This window comes from Ricinus communis, chromosome 8 (assembly GCF_019578655.1).
Source record: "Ricinus communis isolate WT05 ecotype wild-type chromosome 8, ASM1957865v1, whole genome shotgun sequence".
NCBI lineage: Eukaryota > Viridiplantae > Streptophyta > Magnoliopsida > Malpighiales > Euphorbiaceae > Ricinus > Ricinus communis.
In genome coordinates, this window is record NC_063263.1 from 10,783,759 (window position 1) to 10,800,769 (window position 17,011).

The following is a 17,011-nucleotide window of genomic DNA, read 5'->3' on the forward strand; positions in this document are numbered from 1 at the left end:
AACCCTTCTTTTGAAGAGAATAATGAATTAACAAATGCGTAAGCACGTAGAAATTGTCAACATTTATTTTCTTAATTTTCCTTTTATATATTTTATTTTGGTGGACAAAGTCAGAAGAGAAATATTGGCTTAAGTGTCATTTTTACATTTAAATTAACTTTCTGATAGCCAGGAGATGTCATGGAAGTATTTAGTAGGGTAGAAAAGTTCAAAGAGAAGGCTTATATTTTTTTTTTTATTGAAGTGTTTCTACATTCTTATTCCACCCAATTTATGGTCAACTTCTGTTTACAGCAAACAAATCCAGAAAGCTAAATTATTGAGGATGTAGGCTTTGAATTTAATAGAAATTAAGTTGGTATGGCTCACCACAAGAAATTAAGATTGAATCTGAATTTTCTCTTGTGAAGAATAAAGAAAAATAACTTTCCTTTTTTACATATATTAAGACACCAGCTTAATAGAGGGATTAAAACTTGTAAAACTTTGAATTCCGATACTTAAAATATCTGAATCCATGTCCTTTGATTTTGGATAGGAATTAAATTGCAACCATAGGAATTGCAGGTGTAATTGCCAAAATCAAGTAACCATTGAAGTTATGAATAAAAATAGGAAAAGAAAATGTAAATATTGTATTGATTTGAGAAAGATAAAATCTAAAATTACAATGACAAGGCCAAGTAACTGAATTTCTAACAGAATGAGCATGACACATAATTCGCTTTCCCTTGTAAATTAATGTTCTATTCCTGGGATATTACACTAACAGAAACATGATTCAAAACTTAATACTCTAAGATCAAACTGTAAATACATCACATTTCTCCTTTATACCCTCCATAACCAAAGTAATCCTTTTTCACAGTAGCAAGTTGCTGCAATCTCTGATGCTCCAACTTGGGACAATTGCTAATTCGGTGACCCAGCCCACCACAATAAGTGCATCCCTCCACTCCAATTTCGCTACTGATTCCCTCCCCATTTTCCATCTCGCTGCCTCTTACCTCAACCAGAACAGGTGGGATCTTCTGTTTTGCTTCTTGCAACAGGTGTTTCAAATCAAGCAGAGTCGTTTCACTCTGGTTTTTGTTTATAAACGTCGTTGCAATTCCTGTCTTGCCACACCTTCCTGTTCGTCCAATTCTATGCACATAGTTCTCAATTTCTGCAGGCATATCATAGTTGATTACATGTTGAATGTCAGGAAAATCCAAACCCTTTGAGACAACATCTGTTGCAATCAAGACATCTTTCTTGCCTGATTTGAATGATGAAATCGCATACTCTCTCTCTTCCTGATCTTTGCCTCCATGGATGGCCACAACTTCAACTCCTTTCAATAGGAGATATTCATGAATTTTATCCACATCAGCTTTGCTCTCGCAAAATATTAAAACCTGTGGTGGGGTCTTCTCTAGACACTTAAGAAGGTATGCAGTCTTATCCTCTTGCTTTACATACTCGATCTCCTGAATCACATCAAGGTTTGCTGCTCCTGCTCTGCTGACGTTAACAATAACAGGCTTAACTAGAGCACTTTTAGCAAAATTCTGAACTTTTGTAGGCATAGTGGCAGAGAACAAAGAGTCTGCCTTTGAGCTTTAAAGTAGCTAAAGATTTCCCTTATATCATCTTCAAAGCCCAAATCTACTAATCTATCAGCTTCATCCAATGTCAAATACCTGCAATTATCAAGATTCATTTTCTTCTTCGCCAGCATATCCTTCAACCGTCCTGGAGTTGCCACAACGATATGCACACCCTTTTTCACCACCTCCAATTGGGACCTCATATCCACTCCGCCAACACAAAGCAATGCCCTCAACTCTGGATACCCGGCTCGTCTCGTAGGGATCAAAAACTGTTCCACAACTTCATAAGTTTGCCTAGCAAGTTCCCTTGATGGGCATATTATCAATCCAAACGGCCCTTCTCGTGGCGCAATAGGCATCATTATCTCCTCCTGAAAAGCAATTGTAATCATGGGAAGTACGAAGGCAAGTGTCTTTCCAGAGCCTGTAAAGGCAATGCCGATCATATCCCTTCCAGATAAGATCACAGGAAGACCCTGTATCTGAATTGGCGTAGGCTGCACAATTCCTTTGGCTTTCAAAGTCTTCAAAATAGGCTCAGGAAATCTCATATCCTGAAAATTCTTGACAGGCGGAGGAATATCATCACCATCAGCTTTAATGTGCCACTTTTTCCGAATGGAATCACATTGCTTTTGAGACATTTTCCTGATACAAAGAGGCGGCTTCCATCCTGTCAACAAAGGCTCAGTATAAGTGATACCCTTGGCCAATTCTTGTACAGACATCAGCGCTTTCATATCTGATAAATGCTCTAGCATCTCTTTCTCTTGTTGCACAATCTGCTCAATTTCACTAATTTCAGGATGTTCGCGTTTAAGATCTGAAACCTGGACAAGAAGACTGGCTTTAGCTTCAAAAACTTTGGGTTTTTTCTTCTGTTCATCTTCTAGGGCACAAGCCTTCCTTTTCCTATCAAGAATCTTTTGTGCTTCTAAAGCTCTGCGTTTCGCAACTGGTACGTACTCTGCTACCTTCATGTTTGCTGAAAAAACAAAGTGGCTGTTACCCACAAAAACCTTGCAGAAAACTAGAAGAATGCGATAGCTGATTACGAGTTATAAGAGGCGTGGCGAGCTTCATGTAATACACATATATATAGTGATTGCAAATCCAAAAGGAAGTAGGAATTATATTAGGTTTGGAATTCCATAGAGTCGGTCGAATTAAAGTTCCCAGATGAGAAAGGTCTTTTCTTGTATTTGTAAGCCTGCTTTGGAATGCGTCACTATTTTAGGAATTGTAGTCAAGCTGGGGCTTTAGTGGCTTTTGTATTGCAAGGAGATCTGGTTGGCTTGGGCAAGACATTGTCCAATGATAAGGTTGTTGAGCCTAAAAGGGCGCGTTTGGTTCCTGGTATGGAAGAGGTGAAGAAGAGTGCTATTGCGCCTGGGGCTTTTGGGTATACTGTTAGTGGAGCAGGGCCTACTACGGTCGCGGTGGTAAATTAAAGATGACTTTTTAAAAATATCGTTTAAGGTATTTTTGTTCAAAAATATTATTGTTTAACTTTTTTTAAATATAGTATAATTTTTTTAGTTGTTTTATAAAAAAAATTAAAATAGTAATTTTGAAAAAAAATTAAAAAATCATATCTTTAACATTTTAACAGTAAAAATAAAAGAAAGTTTAACACTGCAAATTTAATAAAAAATAAAAAAATATAAAAGTATTTTTATTATTTTTTAAAATTATATCATGGACCCAGGTTTTTCTAGTACTTAGGTCATTTTACACGTGAATACTTATTTTTTTCAGAATTTTACTTATTTATTTTTAATTGTATCTAATTCTTTTTATATATAACCTTTTTGATGATGAAATGGTCGTATGTTACGAACTAATTAATTATAAAATTTAAAATATAATTTTTTATATTTAATAATTGATAAGTTAATAATTTTATTAAGTATTAAATTTTAAAAGTTATTTTATTTTTTATTGAATATTAATTATTTTTATTAATAAAATATATTTAAAAATCTTATTAATAATTACTCCCTGTATTCCATACTAATTGAAATTTTTAATATTTTTTAGATTAAGAAAACATATAATATGTTTAATTATGGAGAACAAATAATTAATTAAAACTAAATGACTCTTCTATAGACATTAATGTGTGTATTACGTTAAATGAACTTTAAATATAAATTTGATGAAATTAGTTTATAAATAATAAACTTGATATCTTTTAACATATAAATATTGATTTGTTTTATATACAAATGGTATATTTATTACTTATAAAATATATATTCATTTCTTGTAGTGTCATATTCATTAAACATGAACTTTAGATTCATTACTTATAAAATATACATTCATTTGTTATTAGAATCAGATTTATTAAACATAAATTTTTGATTCATTACTTATAAATTATATATTTATATGTTATTAGTATATAGTCCATTAAATAAGAAAGTGCATATTCATTATTACTTATACACTTGTTCTTAACATATTAATATATTATTTATTACGTATAAAGTGTATATTTATTTATTTTTAATATTATGTTCATTAAACATAAATTTTAGGTTTATTACTGTAATTCTAGTAGCAATCAAGAGGGGGTGAATTAGTTGAAGTCAAAAAATAAAGATTAATATAAACCAAAGATAGAAAAATAAAAAATAACTCATAACATCAAGAAATTATAGTGGTTCGACCAACTCTTGCCTGCATCCATTTCTCAAGAATTCTTTTGAGATTTCCACTGTCAAATATAATTACAAACCTCACTCTATTTGTTTTCTTTTATAAGGCTAACAACAAAGTCAAATATTTTTCTAAAGGCTCACACTCTAAACTAATATAAGATTTTAATTACAAGAGTTTTTAATCCCTTACACGGATACTTAATTTCACCTTTTCAGCTTTGATTATAAGAATTAAATACCCAACTAGCTAAAGATTCAATCCCAAATTTGAACCTTTAATACAAGATGAAAAAAGATGGAGATTTGAAGTTGTTAAGAGTAAATGAACAATGAGGGCTCAAAATAAATGCTCTTGTTTGACCTAGAACACTTAGAAGTGAAATAGAGACATTGCACTCTCATTAAATACAAAAATAATCATTTCAACAATTTTTATAAATACAGCTTCACGGGTGTGAATAATTCATCACCGTGAATCATCAACGTAAAGAGTAGATTTGAAAAGCTAGAACCCGTTATGGCCGTGAATAATTCTTCTCGGCCATGAAAATTGCTTTCATAGTTGGGAACTTAGGTTTCAAGTCTCGAAAACTTTAGCCGTGAGCTCTTTTGTGATTCCTTGAAGATTTAGAGAGTTGTCATCATTCACGAGGGTGTACATCTTCTTCACAGTTGTGAAGATCTCCTACACAGCTGGGAATTTATCTTCACGGCTTGTAAACTTTTTCAGTGAACTTCTTTGTAGTTTCTTCAGATTTTAAAGAGGAGATCATTTTTCACGGACGTGAATTATTCTTCACAGCTGGGAGACCTCCTTCACAGCTTGAGAACTCTTCCCGTTAACTCTTTTGTGGTTTCTTCAGTTTTAAGGAGGAGATCATTTTTCAAGAGCGTAAATATTTCTTTACGGATATGAATTCTCGTTTTCATGGTTGGAAAGAATGCTAATGTCCTTTTTGTTGTTTGAGGCAAAAATTCTTCATGCCTGGAAAATTGAAGTTTTACGGTCGTGAATAAAAGTTTACGGACGTGAATCTACTCTGCCTTAGAAGAACCAATTTTCTTTCCTTGCGCATAAACACTGAAACATAAAATTAGTCATTTTTAATTATTTGTAACCATCAAAATGAGATTAATAATCCTTAAGGTTCGACAATTACTTATAAAACGTATATTCATATGTTATAAGTGTCAAATCTATTAAATATAAATTTTAGGTTCATTGCTTATAAATTGTATATTTATCTATTATAAGTAGAAGATTCATTAAATATAGAGTGTATATTCATTAAATTTTTACCAGCGATTTTGTTCTTTTTTATAAATATTCTTTTAGATTATAATTTAGAAACATAGATATATTGTGATGAATCTACAATTTATAACTTATCAATCTATAAATTATCTTATAAATTTAAAATTATAATATTGATATTTGAAGAAAAAAAGATAAAATTATTTTTATTTTTTAAAAAACATAAAATTCTTTTTATTATTTTAATCTATAACATTTTTGTTATAATATGTTAACATATTTTAAAAAAATAAATTTAATGTTGTAGTAAAAAATATAAAAAAATTAAATTATAAAAATAAAAATAAAATAAATATTTTAATTATAATATAATGAAAAATTAAAAAGAAGACATGATAAAAAACATTTTATAATATAAATAAATTTATCTATTTTGTAATGAATTTAAATTTATAATACTGCTTGTAATTAGCCAAGTTCCTCTTACTAACAATTTAGCTTATTTTGCCGGTTCTTATCAACAATTTTTTTTCTCATTGAATTCATTATATCCTAGAATGCATCAATCTCGAAAAAATATCAATCAATTTCAGCAAAACAAGCCTGAATTTCAAGTATGAGACCCTCGAAAAGGCGACATAAGAGGCCAAGGAGGAGCTGGTTCTGTATATGTGGGAACTGGGTAATTATCCCAGCTGGTACCAATACTAGGCACTATATATCAATTTGGTACCAAGACTTTAATTTGAATCGATTTGATAACAAACGTACATAAAAATATATCAATTTAGTACTAACAGTCAAATTCCAACGTCCGAAGCTGACATGGCATAGTGAGTAGGAATTTTTCGGGTGTTTTGCCCGCTCAGCGTGTGCCACGTCAATTAATAACGCTGAGTGGCCCTGTCGACGCCAACACGGCCGTGTTGATGCCTGTGTTCCCAACAAGGGCTGGTGTTTATGCCCGTGTTACTCTCTGTGGTCGTGCTCCCTAAAAGCTTTTTTTTCTTTGATGTTTGATGCATCACGGTCAGTGTTGAAACCAATACGGTCGTGTTTAGCTTTCTCATGCCCATACTGTCACGCTTTTGGACGACTACTTTCTCACCCACAAAAAGAATTTCCCTCTCCCCTCTTCTTCCCTGCTTCCCAAAATCCCTAATTCTATTTCTCTCTCCTCTCTTCTTCCCCGGTTCCCTTTCTTCTTCCCTGCCCCCACTGTGCATTTTACAGCATTGTTACCTCAACTGTCACAACATTTTCACATTGCAGAGTGTGCGTTTTACAGCATTATTCCCATCGCACAATGTCTCTTGAATGGAGGTGAAGGGAAGAAAGTGAAAGGCAGCCCGTGTACTGTAAGTCGTATAACTTGCATTTTGTAACTTGTGCTCTGTATATAATGGTTGTGCTTGGTTTTTGGTAACTTGCAAAGGATGATCTTCTGTTATGTGTTTTATTGTGGTGTTTAGTGTTTGGTGATTTGAAACCCTTTTCCTTATTGATTTTCATTGTATTGAGTGATTGTAATATAAAGAATGGCATTGATTTATTTTATCCATTTTACCATATACAGTGCCTGATACAGAGTATTTCAGTATAGAATGGCATTGTTTTAGAGTAGATGGTAGGGGTAGGCCAAAAATTAGAGATGTTGGGAGCATAGATTTTTGTTCTACTGATATGATGTCAAGATTAGAGATAGATGCAATGGCCAGAATTGGTGCACTGCATCATTTTCTATGTTTTGGAAGCATCCAAAGAAAAGTGACACAGATGGTTTGAGAAAGTTAGATAATGACAGTGATAGTATTGAGATGTCTTTAAGTGTTGATGAGTCAAGAGTGATTCATGTTTATGCTAGGGATAAGGTAAATATGCAACAAGAAAATTTAGAACCAACTGAGAATGTTGTGCATGCTGATAATATTGAATCATTTGAGGAAGTGAGAATGCTAAGTAGTGATGGCACTAGCTTAGAAGAGGTTCAAATTGAACAAGATGGTCATGGGAATGATGATAGTGAGGAGTTTGACAGTGAGGCTGATGAGGAGGACCCTAAATTTGTTGATTCTGATTATGACTTGCATGATGAAGATGATGATGATTTATTTGAAATTTTTTTTGATATGGAGTTAGAAAGGGATAGAATAAGGGTTAATGAAGAAATAATTGAAGGTGAGGGTTCAGATGAGACTGTTTATGCACCAAGTGATAAGGTTAGGTCATGCTCTTCATCTGATGAAAGTGATATTGATTCGAGGAAGACAAAATGGCCAATTTTTAATGAGGAGATAGATATGGCCCACCCTAATTTGAAGATAGGCATGTTGTTTAGTACTTTTATGCAGTTTAAAGATGCAGTAAAGAACTACTCAATAAGGAGCAAGAATCAAGTAATTTTTGGTCCAAATACAATAATAAAATGTAAAGCAAAGCGCAAAAAGGGATGTGGATTTTTTATTTGGGCTTACTTGAAGACAAATGATAAGAACACTGCAAATCAAGTCCAAAGTCGATCACAGGTTGTTAAAGAGCACATAATGAATATGTTAATGCTAAGTAAATTGCCATGAAGTATGTGGAAAGGTTTAGGGCTGATCCAAGTTGGGCAATTCAATGTATTATTCAAACTGTTAAGGAGGATATGGCAGTTGATGTCTCTAGGCTAAAGGCTTGGAGAGCTAGGAACATTGCTCTGAAATTCATTGATGGTGATGAAAGAGAGCAATTGGGTAGACTGCATGATTACAAACTTGAGTTGCTAAGGAGTAATGCTGGGTCCACAATTGTGCTACATTTGGAGGAACAAGTGTTCAAGGGTTTATATGTCTGTTTTACTGCCCTAAAGGATGGATTCAAGTTTTGCAGACCTTTAATATCAATTGATGGTTGCTGGTTGAAGGGGATTTATGGTGGGCTTCTATTTGTGGCGATTGATGCCAACGATCGATATATCCAGTTGCTTGGGCGGTTGTTCAAAAGGAGAACAAGGATAACCGAAATGGTTCCTAGACCTACTAGCGGTGACTTGGAACTCAACAACGATCCTGCTTCGGACCTTTGGAGTGACAGAATGGAAGTGTTGCATGCAGTGTGACATTAAGAACAAAACATGTACTTGTAGGAGGTTTGATTTAACTGGCATACCATGCTGCCATGCAGTATGTGCAATATAGTATAAACATGATAATTCTGAGAATTATCTAGATGATTATTACAAGGTCAGTACTTATTTAAAAACATACAGCCACTTGCTAAACCCTACTACTAGCTATGAATTTTGGCCAAGAGCCATGACACCATGCTACCTCCCCGCTCAGTTCAACCAAAAGCGAGAAGCGATCTGTTACAAAGAGGAGATTAGAAGAGATGAGATGGTATTTGTACTACTGGAAGGGCAAAGTAACCAAAAAAGGCTCAGTGATGACTTGCACCATTTGTGGAGCCAAAGGCCACAATAAGAGATACCATGGTCATGCCAAATCTACATCAAAACAGCCTAAGATGAAAAAATTACAAGTAAGCGTAATTTCAATTCAAGCTTTTGTATATTAGGTTTCTTTAAAATATAATGAAATTATTATTTTTGTGTTTTACTAGGTAAAAAGAAGAGCAAACCAAATAGACCCTACTGACCAACTCCGTATAGACCTTACTGACCAACTCCCCAATGCCTAGTACTTAGAAAATGATCCAATTGGGACTGCACAGGTAATAAGTTCATTTACTTAACTAAATATATTTGTAATAACCTAATGTATATTTACTTTAACTTATGCAGGTGCAAAATGTAACTCCTTCACTGTCAATCCAAACTGAGTTTGACATACCTGGTCATCTAGTAGATCTAGATGATTTTAATCTTCATTGGACAAGTTTGTTCCAAACTGTTGCAGGAACACAAAGACCTCATCAAAATACAAGAAGCATCAATGAGTTGCTAAGTGATATATTCCAACTCAATCAAGTGGAGTGAATGAAGACTCCCAGCCGAGTAAGAAGAATGGCAAGGGCAAGACTGTGAAGAACAAGGGCAACAAGCCATTTCTGGCTCCTAGATCTGCATCTCTTTCAACAGCATCAAAGAAAGCTTCTGGATCTAATCCTACTCCATATGAAGTTTCGGAAAGGGGAAAGATAAGGTGCAAGCAACAACTAAGAAGGCTCGGAGGAAAGAAAATGTTGAGACTGCAACCTCAAAGAAGAAGAAGCCTTGGATGCATGTTGGTCTTAGAGACAACAGCAAGCCTTAGCTAGGCATTATGATTATTTAATACATTAGGAACTTGTTTATATGTAGGAACTTTTGTTTTTTGCTTTTAGGACAGATGGTGCTTTTATGGTCCATAAGACAGATTTCACATGCTTGTTTATTGTGCTCGGTGTCAACATTGTTTTTTTGATGATGACCATAAAATCTTTTAATTATTTTGTCATGTTCTTGTGTTCCACACTTAATACAAGTTGCTATTTTGTAATTACTTAAAGTGCACTACTTAATACTTTTGCTTAGAATTGTCCTTAGTGTCAACAATGATGTCTTCTACTAGTTCTTTTAACACTAGAAGCTGTCGAAACGAGCTAAGTATGGGCATGAGAAAGCTGAACACGGCCGTGTTGGTATGGTCGTGTTGGATGCATCAAACATCAAAGAAAAAAAAAAAAGCTTTTAGGGAGCATGACCACAAAGAGTAACACGGGCATAAACACCAGCCCGTGTTGGGAACACAGGCATCAACACGGCCGTGTTGGCGTCGACAGGGCCACTCAGCGTCATTAATTGACGTGGCACACGCTGAGCGGGCAAAACACCCGAAAAATTCCTACTCAGCATGCCACGTCAGCTTCGGACGTCGGAATTTGAATGTTGGTACTAAATTGATATATTTTTACGTACGTTTGTTATCAAATCGATTCAAATTAAAGTCTTGGTACCAAATTGATATATAGTGCCTAGTATTGGTACCAGCTGGGATAATTACCGGTGGGAACTCTTCCAAACGGGGAAACTGTTGCTGTTAAAAGATTGATTTTCAACACAAGAAAGTGGGTGGACGAGTTCTTCAATGAGGTGAACTTAATCAGTGGAATTCAACACAAGAATCTTGTGAAGCTGTTGGGATGCAGCATTGAAGGTCCTGAGAGTCTTCTGGTTTATTATGAGTATGTTCCTAACAAGAGCCTCGATCAGTTCATTTTTGGTAATTGTTTCTTCTTTTAATGCATATTAACTCTTCGATGCTTATTTAATAAGTGGATTGATGTGTAACAAAAAGATTTTAGATCAAACTAATGATGATTCAACTTTTCTATGCAGGAAGAATAAAACTGCAACTCTAAATTGGCAGCAACGGTTTGATATAGTCGTAGGAACAGCAGAAGGACTTGCATATCTCCATGGAGGTTCTCAAGAGAGAATAATTCATAGAGACATTAAAAGCATTAATTTTCTTCTTGATGAGGACTTTACTCCAAAGGTTGTAGATTTTGGACTTGTTCAATGTTTTGGTGCTGATAAGAGCCATCTTAGCAATGGAACTGCAGGAACAGTGTAAGTCCTCACTTTGTTCTATCCAAGTTTGAATCTTTAGTATAAAAAGTTTCTTTCTTTTTTCAATTAAACTGTGTCTTATGCATTGGCGATGCAGGGAATACATGGAGCCCGAGTTGCCTCCAACTTACTGAAAAAGCATATGTTTACAGTTTCGGAGTACTTGTTCTAGAGATTGTAATGGGTACAAGGTGTAATGCTTTCATAGAAGACTCGAAATCCCTTCTACAAACAGTATGATCTTGAATTTTTCTTGGTCCATATAAGAACTACGTAGACTTGTGCATTTCTTTATGTTTGACAATGCGACAGTTCTTTTACATTTCTTTTCACCATTTGGATTCAGGTATGGCAACTTTACAGATTAAATAGATTGGTTGAAGCAGCTGATCCTAGCCTAAGAGATGATTTCTCAGCAGAAGAAGTGTCAAGATTGCTTCAAACAGGACTTCTATGCACACAACCTTCAGTTGCCTTAAGACCATCAATGACAGAAGTGGTTGTGATGCTAACTAGCAGTGGTTGTGAAATCCCCTTGCCAAGCCAAACTCCTTTTCTGAATGCTACTTTAGTAGAGCCTGAAAGCTCAAAAAGATCTTACTGCACAAGCAGTTTTGTGTCAAATGCAGCAATAAAAGTTGAAGCTTATTCCTACACTTCCACTGAGTCGTCTATCAGCTCGGACAGGGCATCAAGAAGTGAAGAATCAAAGCAGAATTAAATTCCCTAGTAAGCTTTCCTAATGTTCAAAAAGATTATCAAGTAAAAAGATTTGTTCTTGCACGAGTTTTTGAGGTAGTCCATGCTTGGTTTTCTTGGAGGATAAACAGTGATTTTTAGCTTCTTTCTTTATGGAAGTTCTATCACCTGAGAGATTGCAATTTGCACACAAGGACATGCAACATTTTGCATAAATCCAAAGAGATACTGAGGAAAACTTTAGTCATGAAGATTTACAGAAAGTGACAAGCTTGTTTCTTTTTTTTTTTTTTTCATTTAACCTTTTATTTTTTTCACTTTTTTCAGTGGTGTCGTTTTGTATGCAACAACTTATGAATATGCAAGTACGAACATAATCTTGTTCTCGTCTCATTGTTTTCATTAAATTCATTAATAATTCTAAAAAGTTTTGGTAGGTTTGGGTAGTTCTCTTAGGACCCATCCGAATAAAGATCCGTTGCGTGGGCTGCCAATGATAAGCTGATATAAAAGGTAGTTTTCATAATTAATTAGCTATACAAGTTTTGCCCGTTCTTATAAACAAATTTACACTTACACCTGTAATTAGCCAAGTTCCTGCTAAGTTTGATTTATTTCTCTTTTGTCTCTGTTTTTTCTTATTAGTTTTCATTGGTTTAGAATTTTGCTTGAAGATGCTTTATAGCAGTAGTTGGTTTTAGAGGATGCAACAACAACAGGAAATGTACTAAAGTGTTTACTCGCATTAGAAAGGATATCTTCCAAACTTATAAATCTCAACAAATTCTTTGCATCTGTTAGTATGGATGAGGGCTTTATATCGAGTTATTTACCTTCGCCAGGGCCCTCTCTATCATCTCGCCAGGAATAAATAGCCAAGTCCCTGGTTTATTAAAGTTGTGATCTTTTTTCAGTTTTTCCCTCCAACATTTGCATGATTGTACAAGATTTGATTGAACAATGGCATTAGGGCTACATCCAATCTTCAGTTTCAAATCAGAGTCTTCCATTCTCTCATCTAATATATTATTTATCATATTTTAAAAATAATAATAAATTAGATATTTTTAATTATTATTTTTCTTTTTTTTAATATTTTAAAATTTTATTAACATATTAATATAATTTTTTTAAAAATATTTAATAATTAATTATAATATTATATAAATTAATACTATTAAAATAATTGATATTATTATTTTTTAATAATATAAATTACTATATAATTAAAAGTCAATTTATTTTTTAAGATATTATTTTCTAAAATTAAAATTATTATCTAATTAAAAATTCAATTTATTAGTTAACATAATATTAAAATGTAATTAATATTTTATATTTTAAAATTATTATTATTTAATTAGAAAACTGATTTACCATTAATATGTTATCTTTTAGAATTAAAATTAATATTTAATTAGAAATGTAATTTTATTTATTAAAAATTATAAAATTATATATAAATATAAATTCTAAAATTTAACTTCCAAAATATTAATTTATAGATATTATATATAGATTATTTTCTTAAAAAGAAAAGATAATATTTTCATACATTCCTTTTATGGAAGGTGAAGTCTCTTCTCTTTTTGAAGTAAAGGCCAAGTTAATTATATTCTATTACCATTTTTGTATATTACCATTTTTACTCTTTTATTTATCACGAAAATAAATATAAATTAATCAATAAAAATATGTCTTTGCTGCTGTGGCAGACATGTATCCAAGCAATCATGCTGACGTCGCAACACCATGGCGGGTCCATTGGACCCACATAAAGAAAACATACCCAGAACAATAGTCAAAACCCTAATAATTTTACTCCCTCTCACACCCTACTAATTCCCCAGCAAATACCCTCTTCATTATTTCACTGAAAAAAAGGGCAGAATCTCTCTCTACCTATTTCTCAGTGTCACTGTGACTCTCTGTCTTTCTGCTTTCTGGGTATTTGGCTAAATATCATATACTACCCAATAGATAATGGACTCTTCTCTTTCATGTAGCAATAGTACTGAAAATCTGGAGACGGTTATGTTCTCTATGGTGCAATCTATTGTGGTGCAAAGTGCTCTTCTTGCTCAAAAGTCTCTGCTTTTGATTCTGTTTTTTATGGTACATTGCCCTGTCTCTCAATGCTAGTCTCTAATCTTTGTTTATATTACCTTTTTGTTTCAATTTTGGACTTTGATATGCATGGGTTGCTTTTATTTTGATTTTTAAGGACGTTTTCTTTGATGGACACTGCTCCGTTGAAAATGTTATTTTGTGTTTGTTATTATTTGTTTTTAAATGGAAGTTACTTACTAGGGAAATAACAGGTTTCTGGTTACTAGGATATTTGTGCTAATGGATGTACTTTCATAGAGAAGAATGTTAAGGTTATTGAGGTTGTTTCTGTTCAAAGGGGATTTCTTTGTGTTAAATACCTAGTAAAGGAATTATCTTTTTAACTAATGTTGCTAGACTTATTTTTGATTTCTTGCCTTATGTTCTTGGATTATTAGATAGCATTTTATTCTGGTTTATCTATCGTCTTACACAATGAGCTGGTTCAATTTGATTTTATTAATGTGTTCTGCTTATAATTGTCCTTCTTGGATGTTGGTTTCGGCTTCCCTTTGTATTTGGCTGTACTGTTTGGTTTGGCACGTTTCTACCCCAAATTGTTAGTTGCGAGGGAATTGTAGGAAATGGGATGACATAGAACTTTCTCCCTTGTATATATATGTCTGTTTTGGGGCAAGAGAAAGCGGAAGCCAATCATGAAAACATGGTTCTGCGACAACTTTCCTTTGTCAGTTAGTTTTGCTAATGGTTTGAGTAGTTTTTTATTTACTTAGGACCTTCTAGCCTTTTGAAATGAAAGATTTCATATCTTAGATTTATAGCTCTCTTTTTAGATTTCTCAGTCCTGTTAAAACGAGACAATTGATAGTACTTCAGGTTTTGAAGTTCAAAGAGACCATGAATGATTTGAGAAAATAATATAGAGTTCTAGGCTTATATAATATTGGGTACTTTTCTTTTTGCACGAAAAGTTCCATATACTTTTATAAGATATGCTTTGGTCATGGATGTAAAAGCCATTTTTTATATCCTTGTTTGCTGTGTAATGAATTTGCCTTCCATTTATTAAATGTAATTGTCAGCACATGAATGTTTGAAGTTGCTATGTGTTCCTAATACACCTTACCCTAATGGTTTATTTGATATCAAGTAGCTTTGTTTTCTTAAATGCATTTCATTTTGTATATTAATGTATTTCTGAGTCTCTAAATCCTGGTCTAGGTTCTCATTTATCTCTTACTTTCATGCTCAGTTATATATGCGTCATCTTTATTGATATTAGTTAAAGTTGAGCTATGGTGTAATAGTAAGAGTGCTCTTTTTATGAGCTGAAGGTCATGGGTTCAAACTGCCTTCTTCCAATGCAGGAGGAAGGTTTCCATAGACAAACAATTAGTGAAGAACCGTTCTTTTAACCTTTTTGAGGTTGTAATTTCTGAGAATGTCTTCAGAATGAGTATTATTTATTTTATTTTTTTCTTAACTTTTTCTCAATTGTACTCGTTCTTACATCTTTCTTTATAATAGAGATCTCAGCCAGATGATATGGATATGGTACCAGATTTATCTGCAATTGATAAAAGGTAAGAAAAGGATTTCTTTTATGAATTGCAATTGCATTAAACTATTATTACCAAGGGCTTAAAAAGTGATCGGGTTATGGAATGTTTTGCAGGTTTCCTTTGGCTGAACTAAATAGAGTAGAAAAAACTGCAGCTGAGAATAAGGATGCCGGGGAAACTGATGATCAGGATGGCGATGATGATGATGATGGTGATAATGATCAGGATGATGATGATGGTTCCTCTGGAGAGGAAGGGAGTGATGATGAATTGGATTCTGAGGGTGATGCTGATAGTGATGGAGAAAGTGATGATGATGATGAAGACGACGACGATGATGATGACGAAGACGATGATGACGATGATGACGAAGACGATGATGACGATGAAGATGAGGAGGAAGAAACCCAGCCACCTTCTAAAAAGAAAAAATGAGAATATTTTCCCCCTTTTTTCCTTAGAATCCCATTTAAACTTAGATTGGTTGGAGGAATTTTATTTTATTTAAATATTGAGAAAATCAAAAAATTCAGATCATTAATTTTCACAGAACTTGAAACATACATTTTAATATAAAAATCTCTAGATGTTTTGTCTCTTAGATTTTCTTGTGATGTTATTATTGTGGAACACGCATCATGGAATTGGTATTCTATCTTTTGATAACAGATGGGAGCATCTTCTCTTCCATGAAAGTGAATCATTTAACATTTTAATATAGATATCTTTTCATTTTTCTCTTGGTTATCACATGCTTGAGCTTTCATGAGAGTCTTAACTCTGGTAATAATTCTTTCTTTGCTTGGTGTCTGGTTTGTCTCCAACAAATTTACACTAGTATTTGCAGAAGCCTAAATTATGTGAAAATTCCAAGGTTTCTCAGCACTTTTGAGTTTTAGCAATGGTTTGAAATGGCGCTTTATCCATTTGCACATAGTTTCATTGATATAAAATGTCATGTGTTGGAAAGGGAGAAGGCAGACAAACTAAGATACTAAAGCATTTGGCTTGAAAATCCTAGGGATGGACACAGTTATAGAAATTATTATTAGTTTGTTCTGTTGAAACTTTGAAATCGAGACATTGGACTAAAAGTGAAAAGGTTTCCAAAGTATATTTCTTTTGGGTTGTAAAGGCTTTGCCTATTGCTAGTCCTTTTAGTACATAAGCTGTTTGATATTGTTGTGCCTGAATGAGGTTATATATAGAGGGGCGTTCAGGGGTGTTTCAGGGCATCCAATCACGGCTCCATTAAAAACTCTCAAGACTTGCAGAAAAAGTTGTGTTCAGGGGTGTTTCAGGGTATCCAATCACGGCTCCATTAAAAACTCTCAAGACTTGCAGAAAAAATTGTGTTCAGGGGTGTTTCTCTGATCTATACACATTTGCCTGGATTTTAATCGTTCTGGTTGATCGCCATAGGTAAACTAATTATGTCTGCTCTTGCTCCCAAGACTGTCCTCATAAACTGAACTAAATATAGAAATAACAAAGAGTTTACAATTACATCATAATAATTCTTGTTTATTGCCATTAAACATTGGAAGCTCTCACTTTTCAAGTCTATTACGTTATTAATTTTGTTCTGCTAAACTTAGCCCTGGTTAAAC

General features: G+C 33.5%; 1 protein-coding gene and 2 pseudogenes across 1 annotated transcript; 2 read left to right on the top strand and 1 right to left on the bottom strand.

The window, feature by feature from the left end:
- Positions 1-606: 606 nt before the first annotated feature.
- On the bottom strand, positions 607-3,028 carry LOC125370989 (annotated as a pseudogene).
- On the top strand, positions 2,816-12,888 carry LOC8282724 (annotated as a pseudogene).
- Positions 12,889-13,592: 704 nt separating this feature from the next.
- On the top strand, positions 13,593-16,002 carry LOC107261147 (phosphopantothenoylcysteine decarboxylase subunit VHS3-like). The gene is made up of 3 exons (XM_015718297.3): positions 13,593-13,884; positions 15,367-15,422; positions 15,515-16,002. The coding sequence occupies exons 1-3, from the start codon at positions 13,753-13,755 to the stop codon at positions 15,834-15,836; spliced, it is 510 nt and encodes a 169-aa protein (XP_015573783.1). The 5' UTR covers positions 13,593-13,752; the 3' UTR covers positions 15,837-16,002.
- Positions 16,003-17,011: the final 1,009 nt, after the last annotated feature.